The following is a 23,784-nucleotide window of genomic DNA, read 5'->3' as shown; positions in this document are numbered from 1 at the left end:
CATTGCTATGGAGTCTTCAGTGTCAGGAGCTGGGTGAAAGCTTCCTCGTAACAGCCCATTGAGGGTCCTTAGGAAGGGCTGTGGGCATGGACGGTCGGGTTCAGAACGGATTGCAGTGGAGTCTGGTACTACGTGGCATTTACCAAGAAGATCTGTGGGACTTCTTGTGTTTTTGTGTTTTTCACCTTTAAAAGCAGAAGACCAGTTTAAGTTCCCTGACTTTTCCACTTGGTGGTTTGTCGAGTTTAGTCTTTCATTTAGATAATAAGCCAGGATACATGTTTAGCAGAGCTAACCATTGTGGAGTTATGTACAGCTACCTCTGCCAGGGTTGAAATAGAGTTTCTATAATGGCCCATTCCAGAGGCCTCTTCTGTCCTCCCTGGTTTGATCTCCTGTCACCTCCAGATTATTTCAAGTGCCAGGTAACCTCAAGACAGTTGGAATTAGATTCTGGAGCATAATTTTCTAATGTAGTTGCTTGGAAATGTTATCAGGACACCTAGGATTAAGAAGGGGGAAAGACAAGGTAACAGATGTAAGTGGGAAGTTCTTTCTTGTACAAAGGGTTACTGTGAGCCGAATGTTCCAAAGGCAGAGAAATCAATCCAGTTATTGCCAGACACTAAAAACAGATGTTTCACTGGTGTAGAGGGTCTGGGCTGCGGGTATGGAGGTAAGCGGGGAAGCCATTGAGCTTCTGGGGTCCTGGTACAGTCCTAAACGTCTAAGCCACCTGAGTTCAGTATAATTTTGTGCTTCAGGTGAGTGATGCAGTGTGTTCACTGTTGGTCACAGTCAGAACCTGGAGGTTGTGGGACCAGTCTGAGGGCTGGAAATGATGCACAAATAAGCATGTGACAGTGACATAAGGACTCGAAAGGAAATTCAGGGAAAGGGAAAGCTCATCCTTCCTTGATGACGCTGAGAGGAGAGAACGAAAAATCACGTGCTTTCATATCATAGCATTGTAAGGTCATGGCTTTTGGTTCCTTTGTTCATATTGGGAGGTTAACTGCATGTGGGGATGTCGATCTTACCTGGCAATTCTGGTGTCAACTGTCTATCCCTCCCTTGATGTTACAGCTGAAGGTCTCCAGGGATGGACATTCCACAGACTTCAAGGATGATATGTTCATTTTTTTCTAACGTTTTAACTAGACAGTTTCCTTGTACTATCATCAACAACTCTCCTGTTATGTATTTTGAGGTCCTTATTTAATGGTTTTTATTAGAAAGTTAAGGATTGTAGAAAGAGCAATCAGGGCTTGGTTTGAAACCTAGTGGTATAACGTGTAAGCTTTGAGACTTTGGACAAGTCAGTTAACTTCTTTGAATCTGTTTTTTCCTCTGTAAAACAGGGGACAGTATCTGCTTTGTAGAGCTCTAAGAATTAAATAAAATAATGTAGTGTCCAACACTTAATAATTACCAAATGCCTAAGATATTTCTTCTCTGTGAAATATCCCTTCAACACACGTAGTGTGTTTTCGTACCTGTGTATGTTTCATCTCCCCAAGTAGTTTATCCATGTACACACACATAAACACACACACACACACACACACACACACACACACACACACACACACACACACACACACACACACACACACACACACACACACACACACACACCCATACCCATACATACATATCCCTGCTTATTTAAACAAGTCCTTGGTTAGTGTCTGTTCATTGACTAAATTCCCCAGGCACCTATTATCTCTTATCTTCCGGAGCAACATGGAATTTCATGTGTATATTCAAATTGCAGATTTCTAATTTTTCTTTTGTTTTTGCATTTCTAAGAGTACATCTCTTATTTTTTAGCATCCTGTCGTTTGCTTGATTCATATTAAGCTGGCAATCAGCTAAAATCCCCTGTGGCTATTATCACCTAAGTGGCCGTCATCTTAGCTTCCCCTATTTAGAACTTCATACAGTTTTTTTGTTTGTTTCAACCTCATTGTAAGAATCTACCTTTGTCTTCATGAGTAGTCATGCTGGTTATGAAGACCACGTAGTAACATGCTAAAACTTTTTTAATTTTTAAAAGATACAAAACTGTATGTTAAGATTATAACTTTAAAAATTATAGAGAAAAATCCTGTAAGGCAGGAAATATCTCCTTGAGAAGATGAGACCTACACAGGTAAGAAGAGCCGTATCTCTGCCAGGGGAGGGGAAGAGGCAGGGCTCAGGCTCTGGAGTCTCACTTCTACCACCTGCTGGTGGTGTTTGACCTGGGACATGTTATTTGATGTTTCTGTACTTCAGGGAATCATAATAATAATGACTTCATAGGGTTTTTGTGAAGATCAAATAAAATACAGATATAGCATAGTAAATGATGTTTCCTATTTTAATGAAATAGCTTCAAACTCTATAGTAGTTTGTAAAGCAATTTATTCCATGAACATGAATTAAGTACTGTGTGGCAGGCATTCTGGTAAGGGCCTAATATAAAAAGATGAAACCTACTTAGTTTCTACCCCTCACAGAGCTTAAAATTTGCTAAGGAAAAAGACATAATTAAGATATATGTGGTTAATGGTAGTTATATAGGCTATTAAAAGATAGAGGAAGGGAATTTAATCTTGGGGAGAAGGTCATCTGAGCTAGGTTTTGAAAGATGAGTGGGAATTAGCCAAAAGGGGGAAAATCTATTTTTTGTTCCATGTGTAGCAAGCACAAGAAGAGAGGTGAGAACTAGTGTGTGGTAGGTAAGGAACCCCGTGCAGTTTATACATCACCAGGGCAAGCAGAATCAGCAGGAGATGGCCCTGGAGAAATAGGCAAGGGCTAGATCATAAGGCATCATCTGTAACATTTGAGGCAGCAGAGACTTCATCTCAGAGGGAGTGGAGTCTGCTAAAGATTTTGAGCCAGGAAATTAATTATCTGGAGGTAAGGAAGCTTACGTTAGATTTTCCAAGTAAGGTGAAGGCCCAAGTAAGGTGAAGCAGTAATGGTTATCTTAAAGACAAGGAGGGGAGGCTTGAGAATACTTAAGAGGCAGAGTCACATTGATGATTTTATGGCGAGAATATAGGAATTTAAGGATGATGTTCAGTGGATGGCGCTCTTTCAGGTGGGGCAGTTAGGGGATGAGAAGGAGGAATGGATGCGCTCAACTCTGTGCATTGAAACCTAGCTGGATTTTTGAGGTAGAAGCTTTGAGAGGTGAAGCCTGGAAAGAAAGATTTGGGAAACCTTGGGAATAGGTGATACCACCAAGGAGAGCATGAAGCCGCAGTTCTTAAGCCTTTTTGAACATTTGCATTACTTGGAGAGCTTTTAAGCAAAATACCGATGGTGTCCTGGTCGTGTGTGTGTGTGTGTGTGTGTGTGTGTGTGTGTGTGTGTGTACACAAACGTGTTTTTTTATAATTGTGGTAAAATATACCTAACGTAAAATTTACCGTTTTAAATGTACAGTTAAGTGGCATTAAGTACCCCTTCACATTGTTGTGCATCTGTCACTGCTGTGCATCTCCAGAACTTTTTCATCATCCTAAACAGAAACTCTCAACCTATTAAACCATAAGTACTCACCCCTCTTCCCACAAGGCCCTGGTAACCACAATTCTACTTTCTGTTTCTATGAAATTGGCTACTCTGGGCTCCTCACATGAGTAGAATCATAATACGTGGCCTTTTGTGTCTGACGTCTTTCACTTAGCCTCACGTTTTCAAGGTTTATCCGTGTTGTAGCATGTATCAGTATTTCATTCCTGTTTAAGGCTGAATAATAGTCTGTTGTATGTATATACACATTTGGTTCACTCATGTATTGATGGACATATGGGTTGTCTCCACCTTTTGGCTATTGTGAATAATGCTGTGAATACGGGTGTCCGTATATCTGCTGAAGTCCCTGCTTTCAGTTCTTTTCAGTATATACCTAGATGTGGACATGCTGAATCATGTGGTTATGTGGTGTTTTTTAAAAGCTCCCCAGGTGGTTTTCAGATATGCACCAGGGTTGAGAACCTATGATATACAGCAAGGCTGCTTAATCTGGAAGGTCCATAAGTGGTCTCACTGTGGGTTAGTGACATCTTAGGAGAATTGTATGCCTTATTTTGTTATCTATGTAGCTTTACTTTTTGGCTTTGGTCAGATTCTCAAAGCCATTCATAACTCCAAAGTGGTGGTAAGAATCACTGCAGAGTCTAATTTAATATAGACAGAGATTTGAATAGACATTTCTCCAGAGAAGATATGCAGCGGCCAAAAAAGCACTTGAAAAGATGCTCAACATAGTTACTAGGGAAATGCAGATCAAGCCAACGAGACACCATTTCATGCCCAGTAGGATGGCTGTAATTTTTTTAAAAAAATAAGTGTTGATGAAGATACGGAGAAATCGGAACCCTCGGACATTGCTGGTGGGAAAATAAAATGGTATATTCACTTTGGAAAGCAGTCTGGCAGTTCATCAAAAAATTAAATGTAAAGGTACTATAGACTCACCAATTCCATTTCTAGATTTATATCCAAAAAAACTAAAGCATATCTGTACACTTGTACACAGATGTCCATAGCAGCATTATTCATTCCTAAGAGCCAAAAAGTAGAAACAGCCCAGATGTCCATCCGCTGATGAGTAGATAAATAAAATGTGGTATATCCTATATACATTGCAATATTTGGCTATAGAAAGGAATGAAGTACTCATACATGCTACAATATTGCGGAACCTTGAAAACATTATGCTAATTGAAATAAGTGAGAAACAAAAGGCCACATGTTATATGTTTCCATTTATATGACATGTCCAGATTAGGCACATACATAAAGTCAGAGGGTGTTAGTAGTTCAGGGTGGGAGAGAGGAGGGAATGAGGAAGCATTGCATAATGAGCATGGGGTTTCCTGTTGGGGTGATGAAATGTTGTGGAATTAGATATGGTGATGGTTGCACAATCCTGTGATTAGATTAAAACCGCTGAAATGGATGTGTTAAAAGAGTGAATTGTATGGCTTCTGACTTATACCTCACTAAAGCTGTTAAAAATAATTTTAAGAAAAGGAAGAGAACCGAGGAGAGGGCTGGGCTGAAGAGGAGGCCTGGAGAACTCCAAAGAGGAAGGTCCCATGAAAGAGACGGAAGAAGAATTATGCAGTTTAAGGGGAGGCCCTATACAGGGTGGTGTCATGGAAGGCTCAGAACAGAGATATACCGGGAGGAATCCCTGGGGGGACGTGATCACAGTGACAGACACAGTGGAAAGGCTAAGTCACATAGCACGGGATGCCAGAATTTATGTAGGCTTGGTATGCAAATGTCATGGAAGACGAGGGAGGCAGAGTCAGTGGAACGAGGGGGGAGGAAATGTACTTGTTTGGGATCATGAAGTGAGTGGAAGGGAATAGGCATAAACCACAGGCCTATATTCCCTTATCTGAATCTCAGAATTCAACAAACTCTGGAACTGAAAAGGTTTTTATAACTCATTTAGCGGTAAAACCTGACCTGAATGGATACGGAATGGCTTATAATCTTCATTTGTCCCACCTAGTGTGAATATTCATACATTTCACTGCAGAAATAATATTGAATTTGATTACAGAATGCACTCACAGGGCCCTGTGGGGTTATTATGAAATATGGCGTATGCCACGTTTTCTCTTTCTAAAATTAAAATATGTCTGTCTCTCTGGATTCTAAATTCTGTGGCTCCCTAGTGTTTGGGGTAAGGGAGCACAGGCCTGTAGTCTTTGGGCAGGTCCGGATGTGAAGGAAAGATGTGAGACTGGATGGCTGCTGGAGAAAGATTCACACTCAAGGGATGGAAATGACCTGAGTGTGCTTATAGGTTAAAGTAGAAAGAAAAAGGGTGAACGGCTGCCAGAGAGAAGCTTTGTAGCAAAGTCTCAGAGAAGATGGGGAGGGAAATAGGAAATGGGGTTGGAGCAGTTAGTGTTTACAAGAGGAGGGAATCACACATCCTCTGAGAAGCCAGGAGTGATGTTGAAGAGAGCAGTGGATTTCTGTGTAAGTGAAAAGAAGGGAAGTCGCATAAAATCAGGTTGATCGGCCATTTGCCCAAGTGGTAAAAGCTGGAAATAATTGTTGGGGTAAATAGGAGCTGACTGGAGAACAAATAAAAGGATGGGCGGGCAGGCCTGTGAGTCTAAGGCAAGTTGAGAAATCTTGAAACGTCTGAGGGGCCGTTCCGCCCTTAGCTGTGGGATTTTCTCTGTCGGAGCTCGGGTTCCTACTTACAGGAGTGGAGGAATCTTGGGATTAAGTTTTGCGGAGGGAACTCTGTGAGAAGAGATGCGTGAGACCCACCTGACGGTGGTGAATCCAGCGAGGTAGGGAGGGACATGCGATGAGCAGAAGGGCAAGGGACTAGAGTGCTTGATGCATGAAGACCGGTTACCAAGGAGGAAGACAGTAAGAAAGCTAGCATGCTAGGAAGCTGTGGGCCAGAAGTGGCTTTCGGGGGCCCCCAGTTCTGGGTGACAGCAAGGTTCGGGAGTGATTGTAGGGGCAGTGGCCGAAGTGCAGTGGAAGTGACGAGGGCCTGTGAGGATTTCACAGAGATTGTGAGATCACTCCGGGTGGCGACCAGATGTGGCCTAGAGACGAAGAACTAATCAAATACCAACATCTTCAGTAAAGGTGGAAGATTAAGTGGCACACTGGTACATCTCAAGCCGGGTCATGGATAGAGGGTGCTTTAAGACATGGGTTTCCAAGGAGTGGAGATTTTGATTCAAGGCCACCCTTGTAATTGAGCAGCGGCCTAGTGGCAGCTCTGAGGAAGGCAGAGGGGATGCCGCGCCCTCCTGTTCCTGGGACGAGCGTGATGAGAGGACAGGCAGCGTCTCTGGGAATGGACTGTGGGGAGGGCCTGTCAGGAGGTACCAGAAAGCCTCCTTAAACTGTTACTGGGTTAAGGATGTGGGCGAATTTCTTACTACAGAGTAAGACTTGAGAGGCACAGGAAGGACCGGTAGGATGGAGTAGAACTGCTATGGGTTGTATTTGGGAAGAAACACAAGACAGAAAAAACTATTTAGATGGTGACCAAATGTGAGAGAAGTTTCATCTCTGCCCCAATTCAAATACTGAACACATTAAAATAGGAAGATTGTGAGGGATTTTCCTTTCCTCTTTTTTAATTGTGTTTTTGTAGGTGTTCACATTGTTTTAATGATACAAAGACACTGGGTAAATAATGTCATTGCGCTGGTTCGGACCTTCTATTCTAGTCTGCTAATGTTAAGATTTTCAGAAAAGTACTCGTATTATCAAACATGATAGGTATGCTTTGTGTCACCTGCCTATCTGATAAACAGGTTATTATTTTTTTTTCGAGTCATTGATTAAAAGAATCAACTAGACTGGAGAACCTCTCTTTGTTTGTAATAACCAGTTAACTAACACCCGGAATATTATTCCACCGGCCTAGACTAACTCACCATTGTCTCCCAGCCCAGTAGTTCTAAGTGCTGCTCTTCCCTTCCAGTGGGCGCTGGACAGGCTTCAGCTGATCACCTGGGGTCGTTCTGCAGGGGGGTTCTAATTTCGTTGGTCTGGGGTGGAGCCTGGAAAGCCATGTTTTTAAAAAGTTTCTCAGGTGATTCACTATGAGCCACATCTGCTTTCATCTCTACAATAGCAGTAACTCAGATGCCTCACCAACCTGAACATGCTGTGTCTATGCCAGATCCCTGACTGCACATTCTTTTATTAAAGTAAACATGAAATGCTTATAAAACATTTGAAAAATACTCAGTTATTAGTAATCAGTTTAAATTAGAAAATAATGTCATGCCATAGTCTTCAAATTTGCAAAGCATTTTTTAAAATCATAATATTCATTATTATTGTGAATTCTGGTACGATGGGACCTCACATACCCTGCTGAGGTGATTAGAAATTAGTACAGCCTTTTTGGAAAATAATTTGACAGTAAATATAATAGCTTTAAATATGGTCACACCGTTTGATCTGGTAATTATATTTCTGAGACTCTATTGTATTGACTATTGATTATTAATTAATCAGATATGTGGATCAGTACTTATAGAAAAGATATTCATCACAGTGTTACTTATGGTGGTAAAAAATGGAAGCAAACTAAATGATTATAGAAAATGTTTAAATATATTATGGTACTTTCATATGACGGAATATCATAGAGCCATTAAAAATTACGTTTATGAAGACATATTTAATACCATGGAAAAATCTTAGAAGTAATAAGGGCATCTATAAAATTGTACATGCAGTTTGTGGCACACACACACAGACACACACAGTACTTTTTTTTTAAATTTTTATTTTATATTGGAGTATAGTTGATTAACAGTGTTGTGTTTCAGGTGTACAGCAAAGTGATTTAGTTATACATATACATGTATCTATTCTTTTTCAAATTCTTCTCCTATATAGGTTATTACAGAATATTGAGCAGAGTTCCCTGTGCTATACAGTAGTTCCTTGTTGGTTATCCTTTTTAAATAGAGCAGTGTGTACATGTCAGTCCAAAACTCCCAATGCTGAGCAGAATTTTTTTTAATTTAATGGTTATTCTCTGTGTGGTAGGAATACATGCAATATATTCTTTAGCATTTTATATTCTAAATTTTCTACTATGAGCATGCATTACTTTTATTAAGAAAAAATAATAAAACTTTAAAAACAAAGTTCTTATCTCTTTAGCAGAAAGAAGGAGGACAATTCACGTGGGGTGAATCATTAGAGAAGTCATTCTTGCTCGTAATAGTCGCCGGTTTGTTTCCTAAATTTGTAAACCATCCATTTACCTGTTCCACAACTCTGCAGGTTATCAGTATCAGGCCTAATAGCTCGTGGGGCTTGTTGTTGTCGTTTTCTGGTTTTTTGTTTTTAATAAAAGCTGCTTTATTGAGATACAATTCATGTAACGTAAAATTCACCCTTTGAAAGTGTCCGGTTCAGTGGTTTTTAGTTTATTCACCAGTTGTGCAGCCATCACCACTATCTAGTTTCAGAATATTTTCATCAACCCGAAAAGAAACCCTGTGCTCGTTAGCAGTCACTCCCCCTCTGCCTTTCCCCTTAGCCCCTGGCAACCACTACTCTGCTTTCTGTTTCTGTGGATTTGCTTATTCTGGATGTTTCCTATAAATGCACTTGTACCATATGTGGCCGTTTGCAGTATCCTGTTAGCAAGCCTTCAGCCCCTCCTCCCTACGCTTCCAAACCTGTGGTGGGTACCGCTGCCCTAACTGTGGTCTGACCACCTCTGGCTGAGACCTTTCCACTGTGCCTGTGGTTTAGTAAGTCAACAGGGACTGCTACTTATTCTAGCATTTAGGGTTTTCTATATTCTGACGCTCCAAAGTAGATGCTTACTAAATACGTGGTGAAAACGTGAATTCAGTGAATAAAATGTATTCTGCCTTACCTCTCCCTTTCCTTTTTTGTCAGAGCAGATTATTAATACTATGAGTTAGTCAGATTTCAGGTCACCGATGGGACAAGAAACTTTCTCCCTGCAGCTGATGGCAGTGGTTGGCGAAGCTCAGCAGGCCTCAGCGTCCGGGCTTGTTAGACCCCGCCCGCCGCCAGGGTGCGTCCTTCAGGCCGGCTGGGTGGAGCCGGAGGGTGCGTTTCCCACAGCTCCCGGGTGGCACTGGGGGAGGTAGGGTGCAGCCAGCACCATAACCAGGGCCTGACAGCATCCTGGGGGGAGAAGAGATTGGGTGAGGATGGAAAGACCCAGAGCCCCCCAGCTGTCGAGTCACATGGCCGTGTGGTCACCCAGCATCTCTGGCCCGACCGTGCTCTCTATTAAGCGCACCGCTTTGGCACCCTAGGGTCCTGGGACATCCTCACCACCACCCCAGCTTCCCTTTGAAATGTAGTACCCCTTCTTCAAAACCCAACTCGGCCCATTCGTCAGACCTTCACCGAGGCTCCCCACGACAAGAAGTGATTTCTCTTCGCGAGCACTTTGTGTTTTTCATGTGTGCTGGATCCCGCGTTAGTTTACTACATACTTGTTTCTTCTTCCTAAGTCTTTGATTTCTTGAGATTAAGTTCTGTTTCTTACTCCGTGATCGTATCACAGTGTCCAGAGAGCCCAGTAGTTTGCTCTCGGCAGCTACTCAATTATCAGCGCAGTTGAACATCAGAAGGAAAGAAATGCAAATAGATTTTTAAATTAAAATCCTATAATTTAGGTTATATTTTTAATACCAAGAAGAGATCTTTATTAATTAGAAACTTAACCTTATATACAATTTAATTGTCCGGGGCCCAAATATGTTTTTGCCCTGCGTAATAGTCATTACTCTGGATTTCGCAACATTGCCTTAAAACACCAAACTAAAGAAGTCATATGCCAGTGTTATGAACATACATATATAATGTGTTGTGATTTCTCTGAGAGCTTAGTTTTTTCTACATCATTTATCCTAACTGGAGCCAGGGTTTGAGTTTCAGCTTAATGAGTTCTCTTTTTTCCCCCGATACCAAGCAAAAGGAATATAATAGTTACCTGTATCTGAGGTGTCAAGCAATTACCTTAATTTCTTTAAAGTTTTCATTTCATGCTTATTAACTTGCCAGTTATGGTTAAATAAGGTGCAGCAGCCTTACAGATCTTTATCCATAGCTGTAGGTTTTACAAAAACAATGATTCTTCACTCTCTCAGTGCGAACACATTTTTAGGACTGATTGAAAAAAAAAAAAGGTACAGAAGGACACATTCTCCAATAGGAGGAAGTTGTTTTAATCTTTTCAATGCCTGTTTGAGACCACCCTGATCTAGTCCATTAAATTATTATTTTTAGCGCCCTTTAAGCTCATTTGGGTTTAAATTTGTATTAACTACCCAAAGGGTGATTAGAAGAAACTCAGTTCTTGAGTCCAGTTATAACTTTAGTTCCCCAAAATGCAATAACTCTGCATCTGGAGCGGGAAGGAGAAAGCCCTCCATTGACAGCTCTCCAGGACAGCTCTGCTCTTACAAAGTCTGGCAAATCGAGAGGGCTCCCTAATTCTCCACGCCCCGATCCTGAGGTCAGAGAATTGGGCTCCGTTGTACAATCGCAATACTAACAGCATGATTGCACTTCTACTGAGAGCTGTTTATGTGTTCCAAGTTTGAAACTTAAGCTGAAGTACAAATCTCTCCTAAACTCAAGTATGGTTAGTTTCGATAATTACTAAAATCCAGTGTTTGAGAGTGAAGAAAATGGTTAAAGTAAGTGTTTCGGCTTATAAGTTCAGGTGCCAAGGTAATTTTTAAATTCTTTTCAAATAATGAATTCTTGTAAATAACTTTCTAAATTCTAGTAATTCTCAGTAAATCATTCTGTAGGTATGTGTTATTTGCAAATAAAAATGCCTAATTTGGCTTATTTTTATAAGAACAAATTGGACTGGGGGAAGGGGGACCTGTTGATCCAGAGCTGCCTTTTTTCTATTTTTGATGGCAACCATTGCCTCATAGCAGATACTGTTTGGAGTTATTGTAACGATCTGACGAAAAGAAAGTTTGCCAGAATTTGTATGGTGAAAAAATGAATCGGAGGTCCTCCCACCAAACCAGGGTTTTCCTCCTTGCTCACTTTCCACTTCTGTGGAAGAGAAGAGGGAAAGAACATAAAAAAGTATTCCAGAAAAAGACTTCTTATATACGAGACATAATTTAAACTGCCCCAAGGAGCTGTATAACTGTGATCCTTTTTTCTTCTCTAACCACAGACATTTCATTTGGGTCCTAAACGTTGTCCCTGGGACATGCTTAAAAGTTTTGCCCCTGCTTTGTGTTCTGTTTGACTGGAGACAAAGAATGCTTGGAGAACGCTAGGAAAGCTTGGAGTGAAATGAGTGTGAATGAGAAAAGGAAAGAGAGTGTCTTCCGTGGCATCTCTGGCGCCCAGAACCTGGCGTGGGGGACAGCAGTGTGGGCCTGCCTGGCCCATCAGGAGAATGCCCTGGACCCTCACTGGGAAGGAGGCAACTGAGGATGCAGAAGAAAGAAGCGTTAACTTAATCGCATGTCCTATGGGCCAGGGAACAAGTAGAAGGGAACCTCTAATTCTTCCTAGTGGAATCCATGAGGCCTGCATAAAGAAGATGGCTTTTCAGCTGAACTTGAAAGAGAAGATTTTCCTGAGGAAGCGCGATTTGAGTAACCTTTGCTGGAAGGTTCTTGTGATTTGGACATTGTTCTTGCTTTAGAAGAGTCGCATCTGTGGGAGAGAAAACATGAGAAAGTTACAAAAGTTAAGACTAGGATACAGTAATGAGTCCAGAATGACCAAGAGCCTCCATCTTTCTTATTTAGAAGAACTTAGGGTAGATTTGGAGAAAATATAATTTGGTTGTAATAGAGTTTCAGTAGTTATAGAATACTGTTACAGAATATCCTTTGATTGGTAAAAGGAAATAATTTATACTTTAAATTTCATTGCAAATACTTACCTGTAAAAGGGGATCCAATTTCTTATTTCATTCACTTTAGGCATTTTTCGTGCCACTTACCATAGAGTAGCTTTACCTCATTTTATGCAATATGCTTCCTGAAAATAAGCATGTTAACAATTTGTATGTTTTAATTTGCATGCTGGAGAGCCTGGTTATTTAAAAGAATCTCTGGTTTGCTTGTTGTTTTTGTTTTCTTCCAGTGGCGCGGCCGGGTCTCCTTCCCTCCCTCTCTGCCTCCCTCTCCCTTTCCTCCTTTCTGCCTTTTGGTAAACTTATTAAAACCTGATGTGTTAATGAAAGGAAACTTGGAAAATGCAAACATTAAATTATACCCACAGTGCTTGTTGAAACAATTTAACTGCTAATACATTGGTGAATTCTAATTTTTTTCTATAAATTAATTTTTCTCTTTAACTGTAATTCACCATCAGCTTAGATTGTTTCATAAGCATTTACATGGTATTAAATTCAACCTATAATATCTTACATTTATTAAATAAGCCCTTACTAGATGCCAATCATTGTTCTATGCGCTTTACATTTCATGCTCTCAACAAACTTATAAAAGTATGTATTAGTATTTCTACAGTTTTAGAAATGAGGAAACTTAGGTCCAATAGGGTTAATTAGCACAACTAATATGTGGTATTCTGGGCATTCCAAACCTGAGTTGACACCAGAGGATGTGCTCTTAGCCATTGCATTGTACGACTTTTCCTGAATTTTGTTTTAATGGTTGCATAATAAAGAAATTCTATTATGGATCTTAGAGTTCTGTTAGAAAGGTGTCACTCTATCAAGAGAGAACTTTCCTGACCACCCAGGTAAAATGGCACTCCTCACCCCCATCTATTGACACGTTGTACTATCCTAGCCCTACATATATATTTTTTTATATAGCTCTGATCACTACCTGATATGGTAAATTTTATTTGTTTCACTGTTTCTCTTATGGACAAAAGACTTGGTCTGTTTCGTTCATTGCCGTATCCCCCAATTCCTAGAACCATGCATGGCATGTAATACATATTCAGTTAAACTTATTGAAGGATTTCATGATCTATGCTTTCAGGTTAGCTTTGCATAAATTCTCATTTTCATAATCAACTTTCATTGGGGCTGAAAGGTTGGAACTGACCACATGATCTGCATTTCCCTCTGTAAATCACAAGAATGCTAGGCTCCAAGTGCCCCAGGCTGGTGGGCAATGCAGAACACCCCACACTTCTGCACAGCAGGGACGTTGCATGCCTACCAAGAGCCGGCTTCTTGTCCAGACTGGTTTATGCTAGTTGTGCTTGTTATTGTAATCACATAATTTTATTAAATATTATGTAACTGATTGTGAGTGTGAAAAGGTACATACGTTTCTATAAAAACTAAGATGAATGGTTTGAAAAACTCAGCTGGACCAAAATTGCTTCCAAATAGGTATACGCAACACATCTGTAAAAGACTGGGAAAAAATAATGAAAATCTATACCTCATAAGCACTTATAAGAACTCTAAGTGTCTGTGAGTTCTAGCTCTATTTTATTATTATTTTTATTTATTTATTTATTATTTTTGGCTGTGTTGGGTCTTCGTTGCTGCGCGCGGGCTTTCTCTAGTTGCAGCAGACGGGGGCTACTCTGCATTGTGGTGGCTTCTCTTTGTTGTGGAGCATGGGCTCTAGGCACACGGGCTTCAGTAGTTGTGGCTCGCGGGCTTAGTTGGTTCGCGGCATGTGGGATCTTCCCAGACCAGGGCTTGAACCTGTGTCGCCTGCATTGGCAGGCGGATTCTTAACCACTGCGCCACCAGGGAAGCCCCTAGCTCTATTTTAAATAAACAAAACTTGGAAATAGTAGACAGTGCCTTAATGATAGGTTTGATTTATGTGAGAAAGACAATATGAAACCCCAATGGAGACCGATACTCAAATATGTGATGTTTAAAGTTAAAACGAAATGATTTAACTAGTAGGTATCATTTTCTGTAATTGCTCTTGATGACTGCCTTTTAAAATTAACCAGTTACTACTTCTGATTCTGTAGGAAAAAGAAGGCTTTTACTATTTTGAATGAAACTCAGCATTCGTGGTGTGCCAGAGAAAATTCCTAGCTGGTTTTATTACTTCAGTAACTTCATAATAAATTCAGTAATAATGGTAATGTTTCATTTTTCTTCAGGGAATAATTGCTTATGAGCTGAGGCAGGATTTCCTTTCTGCAATAGAACATGAGCTTCAGCAGGACAGGGGCTTTGTCTGTTTTGTTCCTGGCTCTATCCATGTCTACAACAGTGCCTGGTGCATTAATTATTTATTGAATGGATAGATGAATGATGCTAGGCATTTTTTATAGTATTTCGAATTTTACAATGAAACTACTGTATTTTTGGCAAAAAGTACTTTTAAATTACATATTCAGTGTTTATCAAATTAAGTTAAAATATGCTGCTTTCTGTAATTTACATAAGTTTACATTTCTCACTTCAGTGAAAGTAATTAAAGAATAGGAGCCTCAGTGCTCACGTTGCAGTGGTTAAGAATTGAGGAGGTGTTTGGATTCACTTATGAGCTCTAAAACTTCCTAACGATGTGGCCTCAGTCAGGTTACTGTAGCTCTTCTGTACCTCAGCTTCCTCATCTGTAAATTGGTGATAATCATAGATGGTTATGGGAACTAAAGGTCTACCTATGTGTAAAGTACCTAGAGAATACCTGCCAAGATGGTAAGCACTCAGTAAATGATAGCCGTTATGATTACACTCGAGCGTGACTCCTGACCTGTCAGTTATTATCTGAGCAATTTGAGCAAATTACTTATGGAAACAGGTCAGAGAGGTTAGATAATCTGTAAAGGGTGAGGGTGTGCGTGCGTGTGTGTGTGTGTGTGTGTGTGTGTGTGTGAGAGAGAGAGAGAGAGAGGGTGTGTATGTGTACATGCACATATATAAAAAAACATTAAAATGTAGGTTTTTAAACAAGAAAAGTGCTTAACGCTTAATAAGTAATAAGTGTTAGCAAAAAAACAGCAAACAACATATTATACTGTGGGAGAAGATTCTCATTTATTTACTTAAAAACTTTTTACAACTGGAATAATCAAAAATACTTTTTACATAGGTATAGACTGTCTTGCCCTGGACATTTCTGTAAGTTTTTCTCATAAATTAGGAAGGCTTTTTTGAAATCTCAAGTTTAAAATGGGTTTCAGAATTAAGACAGAGAATTGAGTTTTAATCTGGAGAAGTTTATGAAACTCTAACACAAGCACTACATTGTGGTTCTTAGTTGGATGACTTCTTTCCAGAATGCCAAGCCTTTGGTGAAAAATGGTTTTCCAGATATTTAATAGGGACTAAGTACACCCTGCTTGAAGGGGCGAGAAGTGCTTACATTATGCAAGGAATGCAGTTCTTCCCCTGGTGTTTCCTCATCTGAGGCCTTGTTAAAACCTAGTCTTGCTATTCCTGGCTGGATTAGCACCGGCTGACGTCGTTGGGTGTAGAAGCAGCCCAGTGACTGGCTATATTAAGGAACTTAGCCTGTGAGAATTCAGAAAGTGGAAACCATCTTATGCCACTGATGTCAGACTAGACGTTTCCTCCCCCCCCCCCCCCCGCCCGTTGGTAATGATAGTTTAGAACAGCTCTCTGCTACTGACATATCCTGCACCGAATTTTGCTAAGATAAGACTTTCAGAGAGGATTTTTCCTTCTTTACGAGAGATGGAGATTATGGAAATGTTACAGCAAAATATTTGTGTAACCAGCGAAAATGAATTTAGCCATTTATTTGATTATTGCAGCATGTGTTAAAGAGTGGCTGCCGCCCATTTGCAGCCTAATGTGTTTATTACAGTCTTCCCAATGGCATCTTGAAGTGTCTTTTAGCTAAAAAATTCATGAGGATTATTGGCTTTCAGTCAGAAAATGGAATATGTCTTCTAGTTACTGTCTAATATACCACTTTAAGGCTATTATACAAAAGTAAATCTGAGAGTGGGGCATATTGAAAAGGAAGGAATTTTTAGCTTAAACATTTGTCTCTACGCAGTTATTATGTTCCTGTGGAGTGAGAAACAGCATAAGAGAAGGTAGGTGTTGAAGCCATTTTACTTGGAGAAGAAGAGATGCAGTTGTAGTCTGTGGTATTTGCTGAAATCCTGTATCCAACTGGAAACTGTTAGTGTTTTATTTTGGAAAAATCATCTCCTAATAATAGTATGTGTTTGACTTATTGAAGTTAATTTAAAAAACCACGCGTACAGTAAGTTGCTCAAAAGTAGTGAAGTTCAACTGAGAATTTGTTTCCGGTAAGATGCCCTTTATTCTGGATTTGTATGAAGGGAATCTCCTAAAACTTTGCAACTTAACTCTTGTCACTGTATGAATTAATGTGCAGTTTTATGAAAATACACACTGTAATGTGTGGGGTAAACTAAAATTTTATCGTATGAAAAGCAAGGAACAAAATAATATCATGTAAAGATGAAGTTAAAAGTGTTTCTATGATCCAGTAAAAAGTAACACTTCGGGGAAAATAATATATCGTTTTACTAACAAAAATTTACTTTTGAAATATTGAATAGCCTCTTCTATCACTGTATTAATGCATTACTTGTCTTGCCAGTGGGAAGGAAGAGGTTTTTTTTCTGTGTGCTCTCATCCCTGCATTCAGTAAATCTTCAAAGTTCTGCTTACGTTGTGTTTGTATGTGTGATGCTCTTTGTTTGCTTGTTTGGATGAATCAACGATACGTCCTTGCATACAATCTGTATACTTACTGCATGGAAGATTTTTTTAACTCTTGCCAAGAGTTGGGGTCTTGCCAAAATATTGTTTGCTTTGGGTAGTTTTGTTTAGTTGACACTGTTTAGAAAGTGGTTTTTCCCCTCCCTTGTCTTCACTGCTGTATCCTCTAACTGACGTCCAAGGATTGGCCCACTCCCTATTTTCTACCTTTCTCGGGCATCTACATCCTAAAAGCACGTTGTGTATATTTTAAAAGTAGATACTGTGTTTTTTTAGGCTTATCAGAGTCTGACCCAGAAATTTTGCTTCTGTAACATAAAGGGATCCTCCTGGAACACAGTATATTCTGAGGGAGAAATTGTTTACAGTTTAGAATGAACAGATGTTTTTACTTGTGATAAAGAAATAATGCATGCATCTGACTTTTGAGGTGGACTTCTGAGCAATGGAGGACCCTAAAAGATTATCCTTTCATAATCAACTTAATAGAATAGAAATGGAAAAGTGCTTAAGTGAAGATGTATGTACACTTTTAATATTACTTGAGTATTTCTTAGTCTTGCAAAGTTTGTGAAGAATCAGACCACAGAGTACACAACAGTGTCATCTGTCTCTTGTAAAGAGAGTTCTGGAAGAGCCTGGAAGGCCTTAGAAAGTATAGAGGCATTTCTGGTCTCATATCAAGAGCTGGATGATTTATCAGGCAGCTCCTCCTCACATAGGTGTTGATAAGAAAAGTTGTTCCAACAGCTTTGTATGTCATTTCATTATAAATTTCATCTCCAAGTGAGGTGAGGAATTTCAGAGCGGGCCTAACTTTTAAAAAATATTTCTTGAAACTGGCAATAGAGATCTGATGTTTGATCACTTATTATGTTTGGAGTTCAGCAACAGCATTATCCTTATTTCTTCTTTAACTGAATTTGTTCAGCATATAAAAAATCTGACAGCCCTACAGGCCTTGTTTGGAAGATGGCCAATACTGATAAAAGATAAAATGTACATTATCATTTACATAAATTCTGGATGATTAACTAATTTTAATGGCATGAGGCTGTATTGTGAGCAACAGCTTTGTTACCTTGTAAGCTACGTCGGTGAATTTCATGCAAGAAGAGTGCATTTTTTAGCTGTATTGAGGGTTAACATTTTGTTTTGCTTTCTGTCATTATGCTAAGGATTTAACTGGCATTATTCACACACGTACCCGCCCAGAATATTGCTAATTTAAGAAAATCAAACATCAGTTCTTGTGGCTGTAAATCTTTCCTCTAACTGTCTAGTTCGTACAAGTTGATATCAGAGGATGTGAGGGAGGATGTGCTGTCACAGTGAAAGCAGAGCTATTGTTTGGTTCTAGATAACAAGAATGGACAAATTGGAACTTCTTTTCCAGTCTTGTCCTTTCACACACACTCCGCGCTCCACCCAGCATCTGGTAGAAACTGGCTTGTTCTCTATGACTGTCATTTCCCATCAGATATGACCCAGGAGTTTACTTGTGTCATTTTCAGTTTTTGTGATTTACATTGAACTCTTCAGAATTCAGAGTGAAATGCTCCAGAACGTTAATTTCATGTGAATGTTGAAAACATGCAGACCTTTTAAGAAACTATTAGGTTAGACCTACTCACAAAATAAAATGTCTAAACCTTCAATGCTGCCCTTCTGTATTCTCCATTTCCTTCCTTTTCACTGCAAATTAATATGTAACTTTGATCTACAAAAATCCATTAAAACTCATCTATCTATACAGTTTATTTTTTTAATTAATTTTTATTGGAGTATAGTTGATTTACAGCGTTGTGTTAGTTTCAGGTATACAGCAGAGTGAATCAGTTATACATATACCTATATTCACTCTTTTTGAGATTCTTTTCCCATATAGGTCATTACAGAGGATTGAGTAGAGTTCCTTGTGCTATACAGCAGGTCCTTATTAGTTATCTGTTTTATATATAGTAGTGTGTATATGTCCATCCCAATCTCCTAGTCTATCCCTCCCCCCAGTTTATTTTATTTTCGATGATTTTTCTATGTGTACGTGCACCCTGGAAGCCATAGATCTATCTGTCTATCTGTCACTGGTTTTTATGTGTTACTTGGGTGGGAAAAGAATTGACTCCCCTAGCGCGCGCGCACACACGCACGCACGCACGCACGCTCGGGCGTGAAATACTAACACTTGCTGCCAGCCGAGCCTCCACAGGGCGTTAAGAACATCAGTTAGAGCAGTCTAGGTTAGAGCCCCTCAGTTCTTCTCTTTGAGAACCTCACTGATGAGGTTCCTGTCATTTGTTTGGTTCATCCACTGAGGAGCAGGGCTTAAATCCACACGTCTGCTGTAACATCACATCTACTTCTGGCCCCGTGGCAGGCAGGTGGGAGGCGCCAGGAGCCGTCCACTGCCTGTCACCACCTTCCCCAGCCTCCTCCTCTCCCTGCTCCAGCACTAAATTCGCTTTTTCCTTTTTTTCTCCGTCTGAGAGTCTGTCCTTTTTTTCCCTGGGAGATGAGCAGTGATTCAGACAGGGCATCCCCAGCCTGATGGCTGCGGCTGGCAGAGGGCATCCGCCTGTCCCCAGCTTGGCCAGTGACTGCAGACCACCCCCACCCCCAGTCCTTTTTCTTCCCTTTGGTGGTTTAAAGTTTGGTTGGCAGTGTGTCCTGGGCACCCATAGCCTAGGAAAGTTGCTCAGAAAAGAGGACGTATGGGGCAGACACAGACGAACAAGCAAGAATGTCTGAAAAGCTGAAATTTTTAGGTTTTGAGGAAGTGTGTTTAAGGTACCATCACATAAAAATAAAAGGGGAAAGTTGGCGTTTAAATAACTTAGTTCAAGCAGAAAATCATGATTTTTTAAAAATATTTATTTATTTTATTTTTGGCCACGTTGGGTCTTCGTTGCTGCGCGCGGGCTTTCTCTAGTTGTGGCGAGCGGGGGCTACTCTTCGTTGCAGTGTGCGGTTTTCTCATTGCGGTGGCCTCTCTTGTTGCGGAGCACAGGCTCTAGGCGCACGGGCTTCAGTAGTTGTGGCACGCGGGCTCTACAGCGCAGGCTCAGTAGTTGTGGCACACGGGCTTAGTTGCTCTGCGGCATGTGGGATCTTCCCGGACCAGGGCTCAAACCCGAGTCCCCTGCATTGGCAGGGGGATTCTTAACCACTGCGCCACCAGGGAAGCCCAATAATGAGTTTTAAAGCTACAAATGGAGTGGTTTGTGAACCAGACTTGGGTAGATACAAGTAAAACATAAAGAGTCTGCTCAAATGGTTTTAGTGTGCTTGGACCAGAACCCGGGCGCTCCTGCCTTCACGCCTCACTTCCATCCAGTCCCTTGTTGAAATGCATCAGCGCTGTCCCTTCCTGCAGAGTTACAATTATTAGATATATGTTTTGGGAAAACTAAAAGTAGGTGATGCTGATGCTAATGCTAAACCCCAAACTGAGTATATGCGACTTCAAGGAAAACAGTCACTTATTTTACTTGTCTGTTGAGAAGCTTTCTAAGCTTTCTGATAGTATTCAATACTATACTTTTTAATACTTTTGCTGGGGGGTGGCCATTTGTATCTACAGACTTATCACATATACCTACTATATAGGGTATTTTGTTACATTTCAGGGGCTATATTTTGATGATAAAAATTTACTTAAATTTTTTTGATTTATAGAAAGCTGCTTCCAGGGTGAAAATCCCCTAGGTTGGTTGTTGAGAGCTCACTCGTGTTCCTTCTTGGATCTCACCTGTTTTTCCTTGTTGGAGTTTTTCCTACATAAATTTCTCTCTCTCACCTTGTTTTCTTCCAGAGAGAGACATCCCTTCTCACGGTCCTCACACACTGAGCCTGACGCACAGTGGCGGGCAGGCAGTCTTTGAATGAACAAATGATATTTAGGTGAGGGGGAAGGAGTCGAGCATGGGGGCCAGGCAGTCCGGATCTTGCTTCTCCCATCTGACCCGTGATTCCATGATTAGAGGAAGAATGGCTGTTTTGATGAGGCGACCCCTTGCCATAACTCAGTGGTTAAGAGTGTGTAAGCCTGTGTGTCAATCCCACTTCTGCCCTTTGCTGATCCACTCAACAGCCTTGTGCTATAGATGCTAATGATTATCCCCATTTTACAGAAGAGGTAATCGAGGCACGAGAGGTAACTTCTTCTTAAGGTCCCACAGCGAACCAACTGGTGGAGCTTGGATATGTGTCCTGGCTTCTTTGCTCTCTTGCTTCTCATAGTCTGTCTTTGCTGATTAAATTATATCTGTAAATCGCTTGGTGCAGAGTAAATGCTAAATGCACAGTAACGAGATACAGTTTATACTTATCAGCCCAAACTTGTGAGTACAGCACAGGACCTTGGGACGAGTTACATTGCTCCCAGCAGCAGGAAGCTCTGGCACTACCTTTCAGAGTTGTCCCCTCCTGATGTGACCTCTTGAATAGAATGTAATTGGCGCCACCTCCCTCAACTGATACAGTGTCTCTTCATCCTCCTTACATGGGATTCCTCAAAAAAAAGTTTAACTCCTCTTCCCCGCCTGGATCAGAGTTGAGGCCAGAAAAAATGAGTGTAGTGAACCTGAGCGCCCAGATCCCAGCCTGGGGAGCGGCCGGGCAGTTGGATTGGCTATGTGGCTGTGCTGCCACCATTGGAACTGGGCGGTGCTCTCTTAGCCCACCTTCCTCTTTGTCCTTGCTCTCGATGAACCTGTTACTCTATGGCATCTTCTATAAGTTCTTGACCTTCTACTGATAAGGCACGTCCCTCTGATTTTTCCAGTCTGGAAAGGATGAAAAGCCACTGCAGGAAAAGAAGGAGGGCGAAGGTAGTTTTTGAAGCCTGGGGGACAGAAGACGGGGAAATGGCATAGAATTAGAACTCCAGGAGAGACTTGTAAATGCTGACTTAAACCTTTGGGGCTGTTGCTTTTCTTTTGCTGAGCAGTTATTAAGCACCTTAAGTAACACCGTCTTCCACTTCCTCAAAATCTTTTCTAGTCCCTTTGCTTAGTTCTTTTGGAACTTAAACCTCTGTCACTCTTGTTATTTGCATATTTAAATGTTATTTTGATGGCGCTCATCATGACCAATGTGAACACACTGATTCTCTTATTATATGTCCTTTTATTTTCTTAGGGAAAGGAACTCAGAGAGCAGGGGCCAGTAATTGGCCTCTTCCATTAGGGTCAGTAATGTTTCTGATCTTTTGAGTGCATCTTAAGACCTTGGGAGATTGCAGCTAGAATCAGCTGAGGGAGGGAGGGAGGGTCAGGGGTGGCAGGATGTGAGAGAAAGCCACTGCTCAGGGAGGGAGCTGCCAGGAGAGAGGGCCCTGAGGAGGGAGCAGTGAGCAGCTGATGCAGGAGGAGACCCCAGGGAGATGCCAGGGAGGCAGGAAGATCCTCTGTTTGAGGGACATTGCTCGCCAGGACAGGGGTGTCAGAGCGCCCTGGTCGGATCTGGAAACATTCAGCTTTGTGGCGAGGCACTGCCTCTTCCCGGGGCTGTTCTTCATGGGTGAGTGATTGCAGCACAGACTTGACATTGGCCAACCCCAAACAGAGTCTGGGAGGAGCCCCTTATGGCACCTGTAGTTCCCACACAGTGCAAGAGCACTCCTGAAACTGGAGGCTGGCAGCAGAGACGCAAGACTAGCAGATTGCGTATAGTTCAGGGTGCTGCTGAAATACAACTCCTGTTCAAAGAGTGGGCCCATTGAGGTAGGCTTGTTTGTTTTTTAATTGTTTACCTTTACATTTGCTTAACTTAAGCACAGTTACAAAAAAAAATTATACATGCCTTTTCATTGGGAATTATACATGCACATAAGTCAAAACAGTGTGTTAATTACTGCTGTCAAATTTCTGATTAAAGCCATAGCTTTTTTTATTGTTGGTAAATTGATCATCAGCTCTCTTCACTTGTTTTCTCCTTGTTTTCTGTTTCAGTTGCTGATATGTGTTCAAGATGAGTGGGATGGGAGAAAATACCTCTGACCCATCTAGGGCAGAGACAAGAAAGCGTAAGGAATGTCCTGACCAACTTGGACCCAGGTTAGATTCTCACTGAGAACACAACCAGTATTGCCCATGAAAGCCACATGCATGAGCCTTTGATATTGTATCACACTGATTTCACACCTGATTCAGATGCTCTTTGGTTTTTCTCCCTAACTGTCAAGCCTTTGGACAGTTATGTATTATTTACATTTTAGATATGCTAATCGGTTACAGATTTTATTATTCTTTACAAGAAGAGGAAAGCTACATACTTCTGGGTCCCCTGTGTACTTTGACTCTTAAAACCAGTTTATTCTATATAATCTTGAACTTTTCACATTTTTACTCCTGTTTGCTTTTAGAATGTCATAATGACAAGTCAACCCATAGTAAAAAAGTTTGCTGTTATATTTATACTGGATTTTATTCTTTCTTTCTTTCTTTTTTTTTTTTTTTTTTTTTTTTTGCGGTACACGGGCCTCTCACTGTTGTGGCCTCTCCCGTTGCGGAGCACAGGCTCCGGACGCGCAGCCTCAGTGGCCATGGCTCACGGGCCCAGCCGCTGTGCGGCATGTGGGATCCTCCCAGACTGGGGCA

General features: G+C 41.0%; 1 protein-coding gene across 18 annotated transcripts in view; it reads left to right on the top strand.

Annotated features, from left to right (window-relative positions):
- NCOA2 (nuclear receptor coactivator 2) overlaps positions 1-23,784 on the top strand; it is a 272,679-nt gene that overhangs the window by 153,875 nt on the left and 95,020 nt on the right. For all 18 annotated transcript variants that reach the window (XM_033407126.2, XM_004280587.4, XM_033407121.2 and 15 more), the window contains one exon: positions 23,137-23,241. In XM_033407126.2, coding sequence (XP_033263017.1) covers positions 23,156-23,241 — 86 coding nt within the window. In that variant the 5' untranslated portion in view covers positions 23,137-23,155. The remainder of the gene's footprint in view (positions 1-23,136; positions 23,242-23,784) is intronic.

Source organism: Orcinus orca, chromosome 17 (genome assembly GCF_937001465.1).
Source record: "Orcinus orca chromosome 17, mOrcOrc1.1, whole genome shotgun sequence".
Taxonomy (NCBI): Eukaryota; Metazoa; Chordata; class Mammalia; order Artiodactyla; family Delphinidae; genus Orcinus; species Orcinus orca.
The sequence above is the reverse complement of the archived record's forward strand: the minus strand, read 5'-3'. Positions and strand labels throughout refer to the sequence as shown.